The sequence below is a fragment of the Anarhichas minor genome, unplaced genomic scaffold (genome assembly GCF_050575085.1).
Source record: "Anarhichas minor isolate MPS153535 unplaced genomic scaffold, ASM5057508v1 ptg000028l, whole genome shotgun sequence".
Taxonomy (NCBI): Eukaryota; Metazoa; Chordata; class Actinopteri; order Perciformes; family Anarhichadidae; genus Anarhichas; species Anarhichas minor.
Genome location: NW_027466474.1, coordinates 15,310,173 through 15,323,608, shown reverse-complemented (window position 1 = coordinate 15,323,608; position 13,436 = coordinate 15,310,173). Strand labels below are relative to the sequence as shown.

The window sequence follows — 13,436 nt, the reverse complement described above, 5'->3', positions numbered from 1 at the left end:
TCCAGCGGTCCCCTTACCCCTGGCCCACCAGCTCACCATGAAGGAGGTGTTTGATGCCGAGGGCCGGCCGCGGGTGGACCTGCTCAAAGCTCACCTCACCAAGGAGGGCCGACTGGAGGAGGCCGTGGCCCTGCGCATCATCGATGAGGGCGCCGCCATCCTGCGGCAGGAGCGCACTATGTTGGACATTGAGGCGCCAGTCACGGGTATGTCATAGTGATGAAGAGTGGAGGAAGTGAGTGAGTTAGTCTAATTTGGTTACGGAGCAGTTCATAAAAAATAGTAGGAAAGCCAAACCTGATGTCAGTTAAAGGATTAGTTTGACATTTTGACCAGCGGACAGTTAGCTGAGCTTAGTTTAGCAGAACGACTGGAAACACAGGGCAGACAACGAGCTCGTTAATTAAAGTGTAATAACGCATTTGTTCAATCTGTTTCAAAAAACAAAGGGTAAAAACATCACTTCACCGTTTTATGGCTTTTTTTCTTTACTATTTACTGGCTGTGAGCGATAACATCCTTAAGTCTAAACTACTTGCCTGGTAACTACTCCTGCCCAAGAAATAGTCCCGTACATAACCCCCCAAAAACTCTGTTTTTTACACTTCCGTTTTTGTTTGGATTAAACAAACAAGATATAACGTGTAAATTAGTCTAATTGTGTTGGTAGGCAGATTCTGTTAACTTCAGTCAGCCAGGCTAACTGTTCCCCTGTTTTTTTTTGTCTTTATGCTAAGCTAAGCACAGGTCGCGAGACCATCACAGGGCTGACACATAGAGACAGACAACCATTCACACCATTCAGAACATGCAAACTGCACACAGACGGACCGGCCAGCGGGTTGGAACCCGGAAGTCGACAGAAGGCGACAGTGCTATACCTATCCATTATGCCCCTAAATGTCAAGCTATCCATTTAAAAACAGTTTGCTGCTATTGGGACTACCCGCACAAAAAAAGCAAAAGAAGTGTGTTAACATACGTATGTGCATGACAAGCAAATGGATCACACACTTTAACAGCTAGGGCAAAGATAGTGACAGTCAAACAGAGAAAGACAGAGGAATGGAGCTGCATAGCAAAAAGGAGAAAGATTAATTAATTAATCTGCCATATGTATCTGCCACCCTTTTAATATGAACTGTTGTTCAGTCGCACATCACTGAGAGAACCAATTGGCACTCGCGCCTCACAATGGCAGGCGCTAGCTTTGGTAATATCTGCATGTATTCCCTTGCCAGGGAAGTGGTATGAACCGTGGAGAACGTCGAAGGGAGGGAGTGGGAGGGGGACAAAACAGAAAACAAGTTTCTGAGACGATAACACAGAAGACAGACATGCAGGCAGGCGGACCCAGACACTTCTCAACCCATGCACACTGCTTGGTGAATGTACCTTTGTATCTCTGCATGCGTGTGTGTGCGTGTTTATGCAAATGCAGGCGTTGAGATAATTCTGTGTGGGACGTCGTGCCCACGCAGTGTGGAAACATCGCTCGGCTTTCACAGGTACAGATCCCCGGGGACGAGGACAGAGAGACAGGCAGATGGAGAGACAGTCGATCCTAAGCTGCTTAGTGCAGAGGTTCTCACAAAATATTGATCACTTTCCAAGTTTCTCCACTTCTACAGATTCCGATCCAGAAACACCCACCTGAGTGGATTTTTGTCTGAGTTAGCTGTGATCAGAAACTACAAGAAAAAGTAGTGCAGGTTATTGTGGGGAGGGGCTTTAAGCAAATGTAATGGTGAGGAGATGTACTACACACAGTTTAGCACTTTGAAGGAGTCTCGAGATGTACTAAGACAGACGGACTAGTGGACGGATGGCAGAAATTTAAATGGACAGGCTTTTAGGGAGTCACATGAAAGCCTCTGGGAGAATACCGAGGCAGGTCTGAGGAGACAGACAGGTACGGCTCAATTTCACTCATGCCATCTTGCATTCCCAAATTCCCTGCTCAAATTAAGGTGAATGCTAAGGAGTAGACACAAAAACAGACACTAACATGGCAAGCAGATGGAGGGACAGGCAGACGTAACCGGCCGGGCAGATGCAAGATGGCCAATCGTAAGATGGGCTGCAGAGGGGAACTATAAACCTAAAAGGGAAGAGGAGAGGCCAGGCAGATGGCGCGGGAGGCGGATGGGAAGATGTATGCTGGCAGATCACACAGACAGTCCTGAAGTCTTTCAAAATACAAAGTGTTTGGCATGTGAAGCCTGATATGAATAAACTTCTGGATGTGACTTGGAACAAATCTTGGGGGAAATTATTAGAAACACATGGCGATTGATATAGAATCAGAGTCGATGAGGCTCCATCAAGAAAACTAGATTTAAAGTCTGATAGATGTGAAATTTAACCTAATGTAGTGCAGTGAAGGTTGCTGTTATCTTAAAACTTGTATGATATATGGCTCAACAGTAATTAGTAGCATCAGGGATATAATCAGTACTGTTTGATTATCAATTAAAACGCCTTGGTGATTGTTTTGGATATAAAATGTTGTAAAATGATAATCACAATATCCCAAAGCCCAAGGTGACATATTCAAATAGGTAATTCTGTCCAACTAACAGCCCACAGCTCAAAGTTTTTAAGTATAAAATCAAATTAGACAAAGAAAAGAAGCTGGAACTTTTTTTGCTTAAAGTGACTCAAATGGCTCATCACAATACGGTAGTTTTAGATACATTCATCAACTAATCAACAAGTCAGCTGATCAACTGTGTTTCAGCTATAAGTAATTTTCTCTCCTATTGTTTGACATTTTGGCAGAGAAAATCTATATCTATATATATCTATAGATACATGTATTGAACATGAGATCTCTGGTGTGTTCCTTAACTGGTTGGATTCAAACACAGACCTCAACATTATTCTTTCAGGAGGATATTTTCATCACTCATATTCTGTTTTTTTTTTTCATTAGGCAGGTGAGTGATGTTTCTAGATCAGCAGACAGAGCAGACATACCTCTGCAGATGCAAATCAGGCCATATGGAGCCACTGAAGATGATGATGGTGCCACGCGCTTTTACTGAGTTATGAAAAACTGAACATGTGGCGGCTGAAACCCGCGGCCTTTATGACCCTAACACTGTTGTGTGCTGCCTCCGCAGTGTGCGGAGATATCCACGGCCAGTTCTTCGACCTGATGAAGCTGTTTGAAGTGGGGGGTTCTCCTGCCAACACTCGCTACCTCTTCCTAGGGGACTACGTGGACAGGGGCTACTTCAGTATTGAGGTGAGGATGGACAGTGAAGCATGTATCTGAACATCACACTCTTTTACTGGGTGTGTGTCCACACAACAGAAAATGTAAGCTGGTTGTATTGTGTTTACAGTGAGCTTACAATTAAATCAATGTCCATTATGGTGTATATTGCCCTGAAGTCTATTATACAGTTTCTAGTAGCAAGGTTTATTTCATACGGAGGTATACAGTCACCACATTGTGTTGTATTTAATGAATTATAAACGTACAAAAAGTACTTGAGATTAGCATAGACGCACAACAGTGTGTGTCTGAAAATGGACACGGACCAAAATGATTTAAAATTCATGGATGACTCAAGGTCAGTAATCACTAACGGGTATAATATGCTGCTTACTGAAATATGTATAGAACCTGAGTGGAGATAGTATATTCAGGGGGCCTTTTGGACATCTCTGTAAAATAGATGTGAGTGCAATATAGTATTTTTGGGATTGCTTTGTCTGGCAGAAACGCTCCACAGATCGGGGGTGTGACTTGAATCCATAATAATACAAGCACATGGTGCATGTCCTAGCCTGTTGAGCTCACTTGGCATCCATGGCATGAGGGCTGTATCGCTGTTTGGATGGCAGGAAGCAATATTTAGGTCACCTTCTTAACACACTTCAAGGCCACATAGACAGTAGGCCTCAATGCAGAGCTTGGAGGATACCGTGTGTAGGTGAGAGAACACCCTCTGACACATTTGTAGTGATTAATAAAGTGATAAAAGTGGAAACACATTGGCTGATAATATATTCTAAAAGATGTCGGACACAGCCACAGCTCTTCTCAATTCATTTTTATTTTTCTGTGAACTCAATCAGGTACGCTCTTATTCGGGATGATTCTTGTCAAAGTCCTGTTCATGTCTATCTTTAGCCCGGGGTGAGGACCAACTGGCTTTCAGCTCAACACATTTGGGCAGTGGATGGTTCGTGCAGGGAGGGAATTCCTTGTGACGCTTCCAACGTGATTCTCTGTGTCTCGCTTTGAATTTCCAATTAGAATTTAATGAGGGGAACTGAAAGTGAAATGACAACAACTCTTCCTGATACAGTTACTTACTAGCAAAAGAGAAATTAGTTTTCACTGTGGTTTTCTTTAAGGAATAGTTTGACATTTACACTTATTTGCTTTCTTCACAGTGCTGCTATGACTGTACCTTACCCCCTAAAACGTTGAACTTGTCATTTGAGCCAGGCAATATAAGAAATCAAACATATTTCCAGAATAGTAGGGTCAGTCGAGAGCCATAATTGTAACAATATTCACCTTTTTACTCAACAATATTTTCGTCAAGCAATTGTTTTTTTTACATTGATGTGATCAGATAATAAAACATAATGACATTATTGAAACTTACCTGTTGGTGCCTTCCTTGTTTACAAGTAAATTGATTGCGACTAAATAGTTAACAAATTTGATTGATGGAAGTTGTAGAAATACTACACAACCCTGACCTGATTTAGAATATAATTGAATGACATCTGACTGAACACTGGGTATTGACCAATACAAAATGAGCCGCTGGTCGTGTGCTTTGGCGTTCCTCACGGACCAGAACTAGCATGCATGACATGTGAGAACTAAGTGACTAAGAACAGATACATGCAGACAAGCAGCCATATGCCGACGTGATGATGGCATTTACATCTCAAGCATAAACACGCGTCATAACTGTAACAAGTCACATTGAAGGCGACTAAATATGCAAAAAGCTTAATTTGTTACATTATAGTATTCATGCTGCAATTACATCCCATAATGCATTGTAAATGTACTCCTGTTTTTGGCAAATGTAATGATGTTGTTATGTACAGCTGCTTATCTATAACCAGGTTGTATGCCTCTGTCTCCCCTGGTGAACCTTTAGTGTGTGTTATACCTGTGGTCACTGAAGATCCTCTACCCAAAGACGCTCTTTCTTCTACGGGGAAACCATGAATGTAGACATCTGACAGAATATTTCACCTTCAAACAAGAATGTGAGTGACTCTTGCGTTTCCTCCTGATATAATGTGCTCCTTCTCTCTTTCTCTACCGCTGTGTCTGCACCTCTTTCACCTCATGCGCTTTTGTTGCTCTTCCCTCTTTAACCTCATTCCATCCTACTCCTCCAAGTTATACCAGTCTTTTCTGTTTAAGTTGTTATAAAGCCAAGTAAGCTGCAGCTAGCAATTATTTTCACTATCGATTCATCTTCAGATTATTTTTTAATGAATTGCACATTCAAAACTATAATAGAAAACAAGCAAATATTCACCTCGGAGACTTTTTGGCATTTCTGGTTAAAATGTTTTTATTTCCAGTTGACTTGTTTGTTACAAACTCTGTAAAGAGAATCTTATAAACATGATATAACGCTAGAAGACTGAGGCTGAAGCTACATGTCTGGAACTCAAGATGGCGGCGCGTGTAGACGCAGCGACCCCTCTCTGTCCCGACCATGTGGTGTATGGAGAGAAACGTCTTTTCAACTCCTCTGTATGTTCGGTACATATTGTGGAATTGACAATAAAGCTAACTTTGAACTTTGAACTTTGATGTCCGAGGCAAAACAGTCATCATCCTCACCAGCTGAAGATCCATGTAGAAGACATGAATATAAAGAGACAAGGATTGGTCTTGTTTTTGCAGTATAGAGCTTGTTAGTCAAAGTATTATAAGAACTACAAGGCAAAATACAAGATCGGACAGTTAATTCATGCTAACAGAACCCTGTTAACGGCTTAGCTTATGTAATTGCACAAGCAAGACAGAGGTTGCTTCACTGTTCATGTTTCTGAACAGTGTGTTTCACTTCCACTGTTATAAGAGAAAAAGCTTTTAGAACGAGGACTTACAGATGTGTTCGTATCGTAATGAGTTTGGCTGGGGTCGCAAACCTCCCCACATACAACGGAGCAGGACAGAACCACTGTAGTGTTAGCCTTAGCCTACGCTCTCATATAGTACCGTCCAGGAGGACAGGCTTCCACGGGGAAAGACTGCAGAGTGGATGTGATATTGTGAATGGGGCTTCTTCCATCGTAACATGTAACGACACAAAATGTAGGTAGCTAATGAAATGCTTGTCCTTACTAATGTCATGCTAATGTTTTAAGTAAGAGCAGACAAACGCACTGTTCGGCCCCTTTCAAATTCAAAGCTAGGCCTGCCATGCCTAGTTACATTTGCTAAGCTAGAATTGGACAATTTGCTGCTCGGGGGAGGGGTTTAACAAACAGTCACTTGTTGCAGATTCATTTTCTGTCACTCAACTAATCAATACATTATGACTGTTTCAGCTAAAAAGTTTATTTTTTCTGTCCATCTTCCTGGGTGTTATCCTCCCTCCTTTTACAATCCCATCCACCCCTCCTCTACTCCTTCTCACCCTCCTTACTTCTTATTCCTCTCCATCTTTTCCTCCCTCGATCAGTCTCTCGCTCTGTCTCTCTGACTCTCCTCGCGTCCTGTCCGAGAATGGGTGACTAGCAGCAAATGAATTTGGCCCTTAAAGATTGGCTCAGGGACTTGCTCTTCTGTGTCTGATTGGCCAAGGGACAAGGAAGCTAATTTCCCCTGGTGCTCGTGGCGAATAGTGGTCGCCCTCAATTACCATCTGCTGTGTGTACGTGTGTGTATGTGTGTATGTGTGGGTGCACCACAAGTGTGTGCAAGCGCATGTACCGTGACTGCATGCCTGTGCAAGAGCGTCTTCATAAATGTTTAAGTGTGTCTGTGTGTGTGGAAGGAGCCGAAAACTGGTGGACTAGCAATAATGAGCTCTTGCTTTACACGAGGCAGATGGAGCGGTTGACAAACACACTTCTCGCTGTCTCTCACTCACACACACCACACACACACACACACACACACAGAAATGCTGGCTACTGTACAGTGGTACTCTGCAATACTGCCTTTGATTTGTGTACGTGTCGTCCTCACACTCTTCCTTCTCCTTCCCATCTCTCTTTCCTCGTCCCTCGCCGTCTCCTCTCCTTCCTCTCACCGCTCTTAACCTCTCCTCCTTCTCCTGTCTCCCCCCATCAATCTCTCTCCTTCTCTCTTTATGAAATTATCATTTGCTCTCCTCCTTGCCTGCGCTCGTACGAAATCCACCCTTCTCTCTCCTTTCTTTCTCTTCTATCTCTCTCCTCCGATCTCCTTTGAGCTATTTTAATCCTGTGATATTGTTTTGTGTCAGATGTATTGTTACGCCCATGTGCGAAATGTACTTTAAAGATGCCGCGTGTTGGATGTCTTTATTGATATCGCTGTCAAATCAAAAGGAGTTTTTCATAAAGCAAAAAAAAATCTGCCTCGCAACGCTGCTGCTTCATGCTTATATTTGGGTCAAGATTTTGTTCACTGGAACAGAGCTGGAGTCTTTGCTTCCATATGTTGTCTGCATATGTACATTTCTTCTCTGGGAAGTAGCATTTCTAAATCATGAGAGAGGAGAGAATTGTGTCATATGGGAGCGCCGGAGAAGAGATGTCTGTATAAATTAATAACACGCTATGAGAAAATCCTACCTATTACCGCCTTTACACCCAAGTGAACTGAGTTATGTTTTTAGAGGAACCGTACGCGTCTGTCGGAGGCCATTAGCCTTTGACTGAGTTCTTTATATCCGTAGATGTAGAAGCTCCATGTTTGTTTGTTCCCCATGTTCCTTGTTGCATTGTGTTTGTGTGCGATATGTAACAGTCACACTCTGAGCGACAGGGACTGAATGTACGTTAGCGAGAATGGTGGCTGTCAAAACACAATTCAGGCCCTTCTTTGTCTCAACCCTTGAAATATCTCTCCACCCCTCTAACCCCCTCCAGGTAAGATCAAGTACTCGGAGCAGGTGTATGACTCCTGCATGGAGGCGTTTGATTGCCTGCCCCTGGCAGCCCTGATGAACCAGCAGTTCCTGTGTGTGCATGGGGGGCTTTCACCAGAGATCCACACGCTGGACGACATCAAGAAGGTACGAAAAGAGGCACACGCACATGCAATGTTGAATCAACAATACGGGCAAAACGCACTCAAAATGAGTTTAGATCTGAATCTGGGTTACTGCATATACGTATATTATGCGTTTTTAAATAAATTTGAATTATTTTATGTATAATTTAAAATTATTGGGAATTGTGTGCCTTTATTTGACAGCTACAGTGGAGAAAAACAGGGAATGTGGGGAAAGAGAGGGGGGGAATGAAGTAATAAATGCTCCGACTAGCTAACGGCTAACAAACAAAATGTACTTATTATATTTACCTAGCCTGTAAATAAAGGTTTCTATTTGAGGATCTGATATCTTAGTAATTCTAAGTTTGTAATTCCGTATAATTAAATGTGGCCGTGGCTGAATTCAACTCCAACGGAGAGAAGACACGGCTTTAACTGCTAAACGTACCTAGCTTACCAGATCTCAGTAGCTGCCATGTCAGACTCAAGTGGAATTATGAGGTTAACCTGCCTTTAACTCACATTTACATGAATTATAGGAGTGGAAGGACGGACAGACAAACAAATGCATTTAATTGATATGGTCTTTGGACTGTAAATGTTTAAAGTAAAATGTTTCCTCTTATGTTAACATGTTAAAATGGGCAAGAAATCTGAAAGAACAGATTTATGTTGATACATTTTCCCCATTTTGTTCCTTGAAGATGCCGTTTTAGGTATATTTGGTTTCTGTTACAGTTAGTTTTGGGCTAAATTAAGACATTAAGAGAAAACATTACAACCTGCCAGTCTTTACTGCTTTATACATAGCAACATTTACCATTCTTTTAATCACCAGGAAAAATAATAACGTTAATGTAACATGTTATCCACTTATGCACAGTGCAGCACTCAAACACGCCTGCGAGTGCCGACATAAACACACACCAACTCTTATTTATGACTTAATTCCCACATGTACTGTCAATGCAGAGGGTCCTCAGGAAACCAGTAAATACAGTGAACCACACATGCTGTGTGTATAACAGTAATTAAGAACACAAAGGCACACGCATGAACACGGAGACACGAGGACACACTTCCTCATCTAATGGCAGCGTTTCCATGGTGAATCTGCTGGTGTGACATCTTCTCCCTCCTGTGTGGTGAGGGTTGCCATGGAGAAGCTCTGCTCTGACAGTGTGTGTTGGTGTGTGTTGGTGTGTGTTTGTGTGTGTTTGCTTCTCTTTCCCCTCTGATTTATCCTATATGTGCTGGTGCTGGTGTGTGTGGTGTTAGGTATCTCATATGTTTCTTTGTGAGGGTTTGTGTTGACTGTAAGCTGATCATTTCCTGTGTGTCTCTGTGTGTGCGTGTTCTTTGCATGTCCTAGTTGGACCGGTTCAAGGAGCCCCCAGCGTTTGGGCCCATGTGCGACCTGCTGTGGGCCGACCCCCTGGAAGACTTTGGCAACGAGAAGACCCAAGAATACTTTGGCCACAACACAGTCAGAGGCTGCTCCTATTTTTACAGGTACAGGACAAAATGATGTGACTTTCATCTACAAGAACCAACTGAACAGAAATATTACACAACAGTCCTCATAGTTCATTTCAGAAGAAAATCAACTTGAATGGGAGTGAATATAGTGTAGTACCGTTGATCCCAGGGCTTATGAAGCTCAGAGATATGAACCTGATACCCAAACAAGCCAGAATGAATGCAATACTCGGAGATAAAAAGAATACACACGAGGAACAAAATTCTTTGAAATTAGCAGCTGAAACGTGGAGCCAGAAATAAGACTGATCCTCCAATGTGTTCCTGCCCGCTCATTCGATATGTTTTAATGATCTGGGCGCCGCGTGATCGTCCAGTGCCAGCGAGATGTGACTTTCATCTACAAATCTGGAATCTAATAAGTTTTGGAGGACTTCAGTCTATTGGTTTGGGATGTTGGTGACGAGAGAAGAGAGAGCGAGATGCTTCCTGCACGGTTACACCACATCCAAGATCCAATAACAATCACTGGGATTTGTACAAGAGACAACAAATCTTGCCCAGTTTACACACACACACACACACATACACACGCACACACATATTCAATGTACGAGCAAACACATAAACACAGCACTTGCACACACATGCACAAACACACACACGCATACAGTTCTGTTTCAGCATGAAACGATATCCCACAATCCCCAGGGAGACTGCACGGTTCTGTTGCTATGACGACTGGCTACTCCTGCCAGATATGGAGTGATATTAAGATACAGTGAGAGAAAGAGGGAGAGAAACACGGGAGGAGGGCGATAGTAGTGGTGGTGGGGGAGAAGATGAAAGATGGAAATGAAGAAATAAAAATGGAGGCATTTAAAGACGAAGAGCTGAAGTGGATGGTCGTAGCTGCCCCCCCGCCCCTGCCCCACGTGCAGAGTGTGTTGCACTGGGGCCTAGTGACATGTTGTCTGTGGAGAACACAGTGATTTTCTATGTTTAGCAGACACAGCATCAATTGACCAACTAGTGAATACTGGGCCCCCTCAGCACTGAGGAGGCCATAAGCCCTGCCCTTATGCTGGCTGATGCCCCCTGCTGGTCTCAGCTAGACACGACTTCAGAAAACAAGAGGCCCTCTCATCTCCCACTGCTAGTCTTTAAATACTTCCTTCTGTTTTGTAGTTTACAGCGATCTTGATATAATGACGTGTGACATGTTTGCTATGTAAAGTGGTTATTACTGGATCTTTGTGCGTGTTTCTTCACCAGTATGTTTTTTCTTTTCTTTTCCACTGCTTCGCTTCACTTGCTCTGACTCTTTCTCTCTGTGTCTCTGTCTCTCTCTGTCCACAGTTACCCAGCAGTGTGCGAGTTCCTACAGACCAACAACCTGCTGTCAATCATCAGAGCGCATGAAGCACAGGATGCCGGGTAAGCTGACTGACTGTCACGGCTCAGTCCTTTCTCCCGGCTTAAAAGAGAAGAGCTCCATTTAATTCAATGGCTTACCTCGTCACTTCATGTTCCGAGCTGTTATTTTTCTTTGTCAGGAGACTGGCACATTATGGGGAAAGAAGTTCCACACTTATGCTATTAGCATTGTTAGAGATTGTCCGACGGAGAGCACCAGCAGCCTGAACAACATTCAGCTCAACTAACTCACCTCTTGAAAACAGAATGGTAAGGCAAAGAGCCATGTAAGGTTTGCACCACTAGTCTAAATAAAGCAGTTGGGGCAAAAAACACAATTTTCTGACCCACAAATCCATCCCTGGCATCTGTTATCTTAGTGTAAATCCTCTAAATATAATAGTGCTGCCTTAATTGCTGCATTATGAGTTGTGCTGTTGCTGTGGTTTGTGCTGTTTGGGGAAGCCATTAACAGTATTTGATCTGTTGTGCACCTGGGCACTTGCGTTAGTGCACTTGCATAAGGGCTAGCCAAAACACACTATCACTTTAGAAGTTTATACTTCTAAATAGTACCTCATGTAGAGATGAAATGGTGTGTGTTCATTTAAAACACTGCGCAATCAAGAGAAGTGACTTCACGCAATGAAACGAGCAGCAGTGTAGAGATAGAATTAATTCCAAGCAGGTTTCAAGTATGTTCACACTGGAAAAAATGACAAAATAAACTAGACTCACAACAATGCAATCTAAAAAATAAAAACTTGATCCTCTCCCACAATACAATCGCAAAGGAAATGAGGGGGGTCTGATCATTGCTGAACAAAATAATGAACCTATTGTGGATGGTAGCAAAACCGCTCCAGGAAAAAATAACTCTATACTTTTCTGGAAAAATGTTGGTTTCTATTTTTAAAGCTGCAGTTTGATTGATGTACAATAGTGCACTTATTGTATTATTACATAATATAAAAAGGTTCAATTTGTTGGTTTATCGCATACCAACTGTTGAAACTGTAACTGTAAACATTAGTACATTGTACAAATTGGTCACAGATGTAAGGTCTGTGCCACAGTGGTAGAGCCGTGTAACAGGCAGCCAATCAGGAGCCTGTTTGATACAAAGCCATTACTTTGCCTTGATTTGATTGGCCCACGGTCAGACACAGGGCGCAGTGGCCTGCTGTGGACAAAGTTTGTAAATAGGTGAAGACCAAAACAAGAAGCAGCCTTGCTGCTGATGACATTGATTTGCATGTCGGCATCTGGTTCTACACAGGCTCCGAGAGAGAACCGCATCCTTGGCAAAGCTACACAGGACACTGGACCTCCATGATAACAGACAATATTAGAATCCCTCTGATAAGAAAACAGCAAACTAATTCTGCTGCACACCCAGATTATATTTGTTTATAACAAATAACCCATATTCTTGATTACTGATGAGTTTGGTAATTAGTCTATCCTTAAGGGACCCAGCTGGCAGAGGCTGCTTTTGTGCTTTGTTTGTGGGAACAAATGAAATACGCGTGCTTGGGTTCATTATCATGTCTAATCTCGGTAGGTCGTTTTCATGTTTGAAACTAATTGCACCCAGACTTGTTTGTTATTGCGACTAAGTCACTAGATCTGCCTGATTCAAAATGTTATTTTTGTGCTGGCAGCTCCACTCAAACACTGTCAGTACCCTGCTCACTGTCATTTTGCCCACACAGATTCCTTCTTCTTTTGTTTTTAAACACGTGGCTGTCTCGCCTTCAACCAGTCTCTGTCTGGTTTTAAAGACCTCTGAAGCAAATCCTCAGTTTTCATACACAATGTGTTTCGTTTTTAGTTGTAACGTGGCCGTTGTTTGTCTCTCTTTCCTCAGGTATCGTATGTACAGGAAGAGTCAGACTACAGGTTTTCCCTCCCTCATCACAATCTTCTCTGCTCCAAACTACCTGGATGTCTACAACAACAAAGGTCTGACACACAGAACACACAGTACACACACAGAAAGCTGTAACCACTGCGGTGCCATTATTTTAGACTGAACAGTAAAATTCTGCAGCCAAGTAGCAAACATTTTTAGTAAAACTGTACATTTAACATGATATTTTATGATGAATATTTAGGGAACATTATTGTCTACTGTATGACCAAAACGGAAATGGCTATAATGTGTATGTGTGTGTGTGTGTGTGTGTGCGTGTCCAGCGGCGGTGCTGAAGTATGAGAACAATGTGATGAACATCCGTCAGTTCAACTGCTCTCCTCACCCCTACTGGCTGCCCAACTTCATGGACGTCTTCACCTGGTCGCTGCCTTTCGTGGGAGAAAAGGGTATCAC

General features: G+C 42.7%; 1 protein-coding gene across 2 annotated transcripts in view; it reads left to right on the top strand.

The window, feature by feature from the left end:
* Window positions 1–13,436, top strand: part of ppp3cb (protein phosphatase 3, catalytic subunit, beta isozyme) — a 32,007-nt gene that overhangs the window by 10,795 nt on the left and 7,776 nt on the right. For both annotated transcript variants that reach the window (XM_076103908.1, XM_076103907.1), the window contains exons 2-9: window positions 6–206; window positions 3,126–3,250; window positions 5,139–5,250; window positions 8,083–8,228; window positions 9,582–9,721; window positions 11,048–11,125; window positions 12,975–13,069; window positions 13,304–13,429. In XM_076103908.1, coding sequence (XP_075960023.1) covers window positions 6–206; window positions 3,126–3,250; window positions 5,139–5,250; window positions 8,083–8,228; window positions 9,582–9,721; window positions 11,048–11,125; window positions 12,975–13,069; window positions 13,304–13,429 — 1,023 coding nt within the window. The remainder of the gene's footprint in view (window positions 1–5; window positions 207–3,125; window positions 3,251–5,138; window positions 5,251–8,082; window positions 8,229–9,581; window positions 9,722–11,047; window positions 11,126–12,974; window positions 13,070–13,303; window positions 13,430–13,436) is intronic.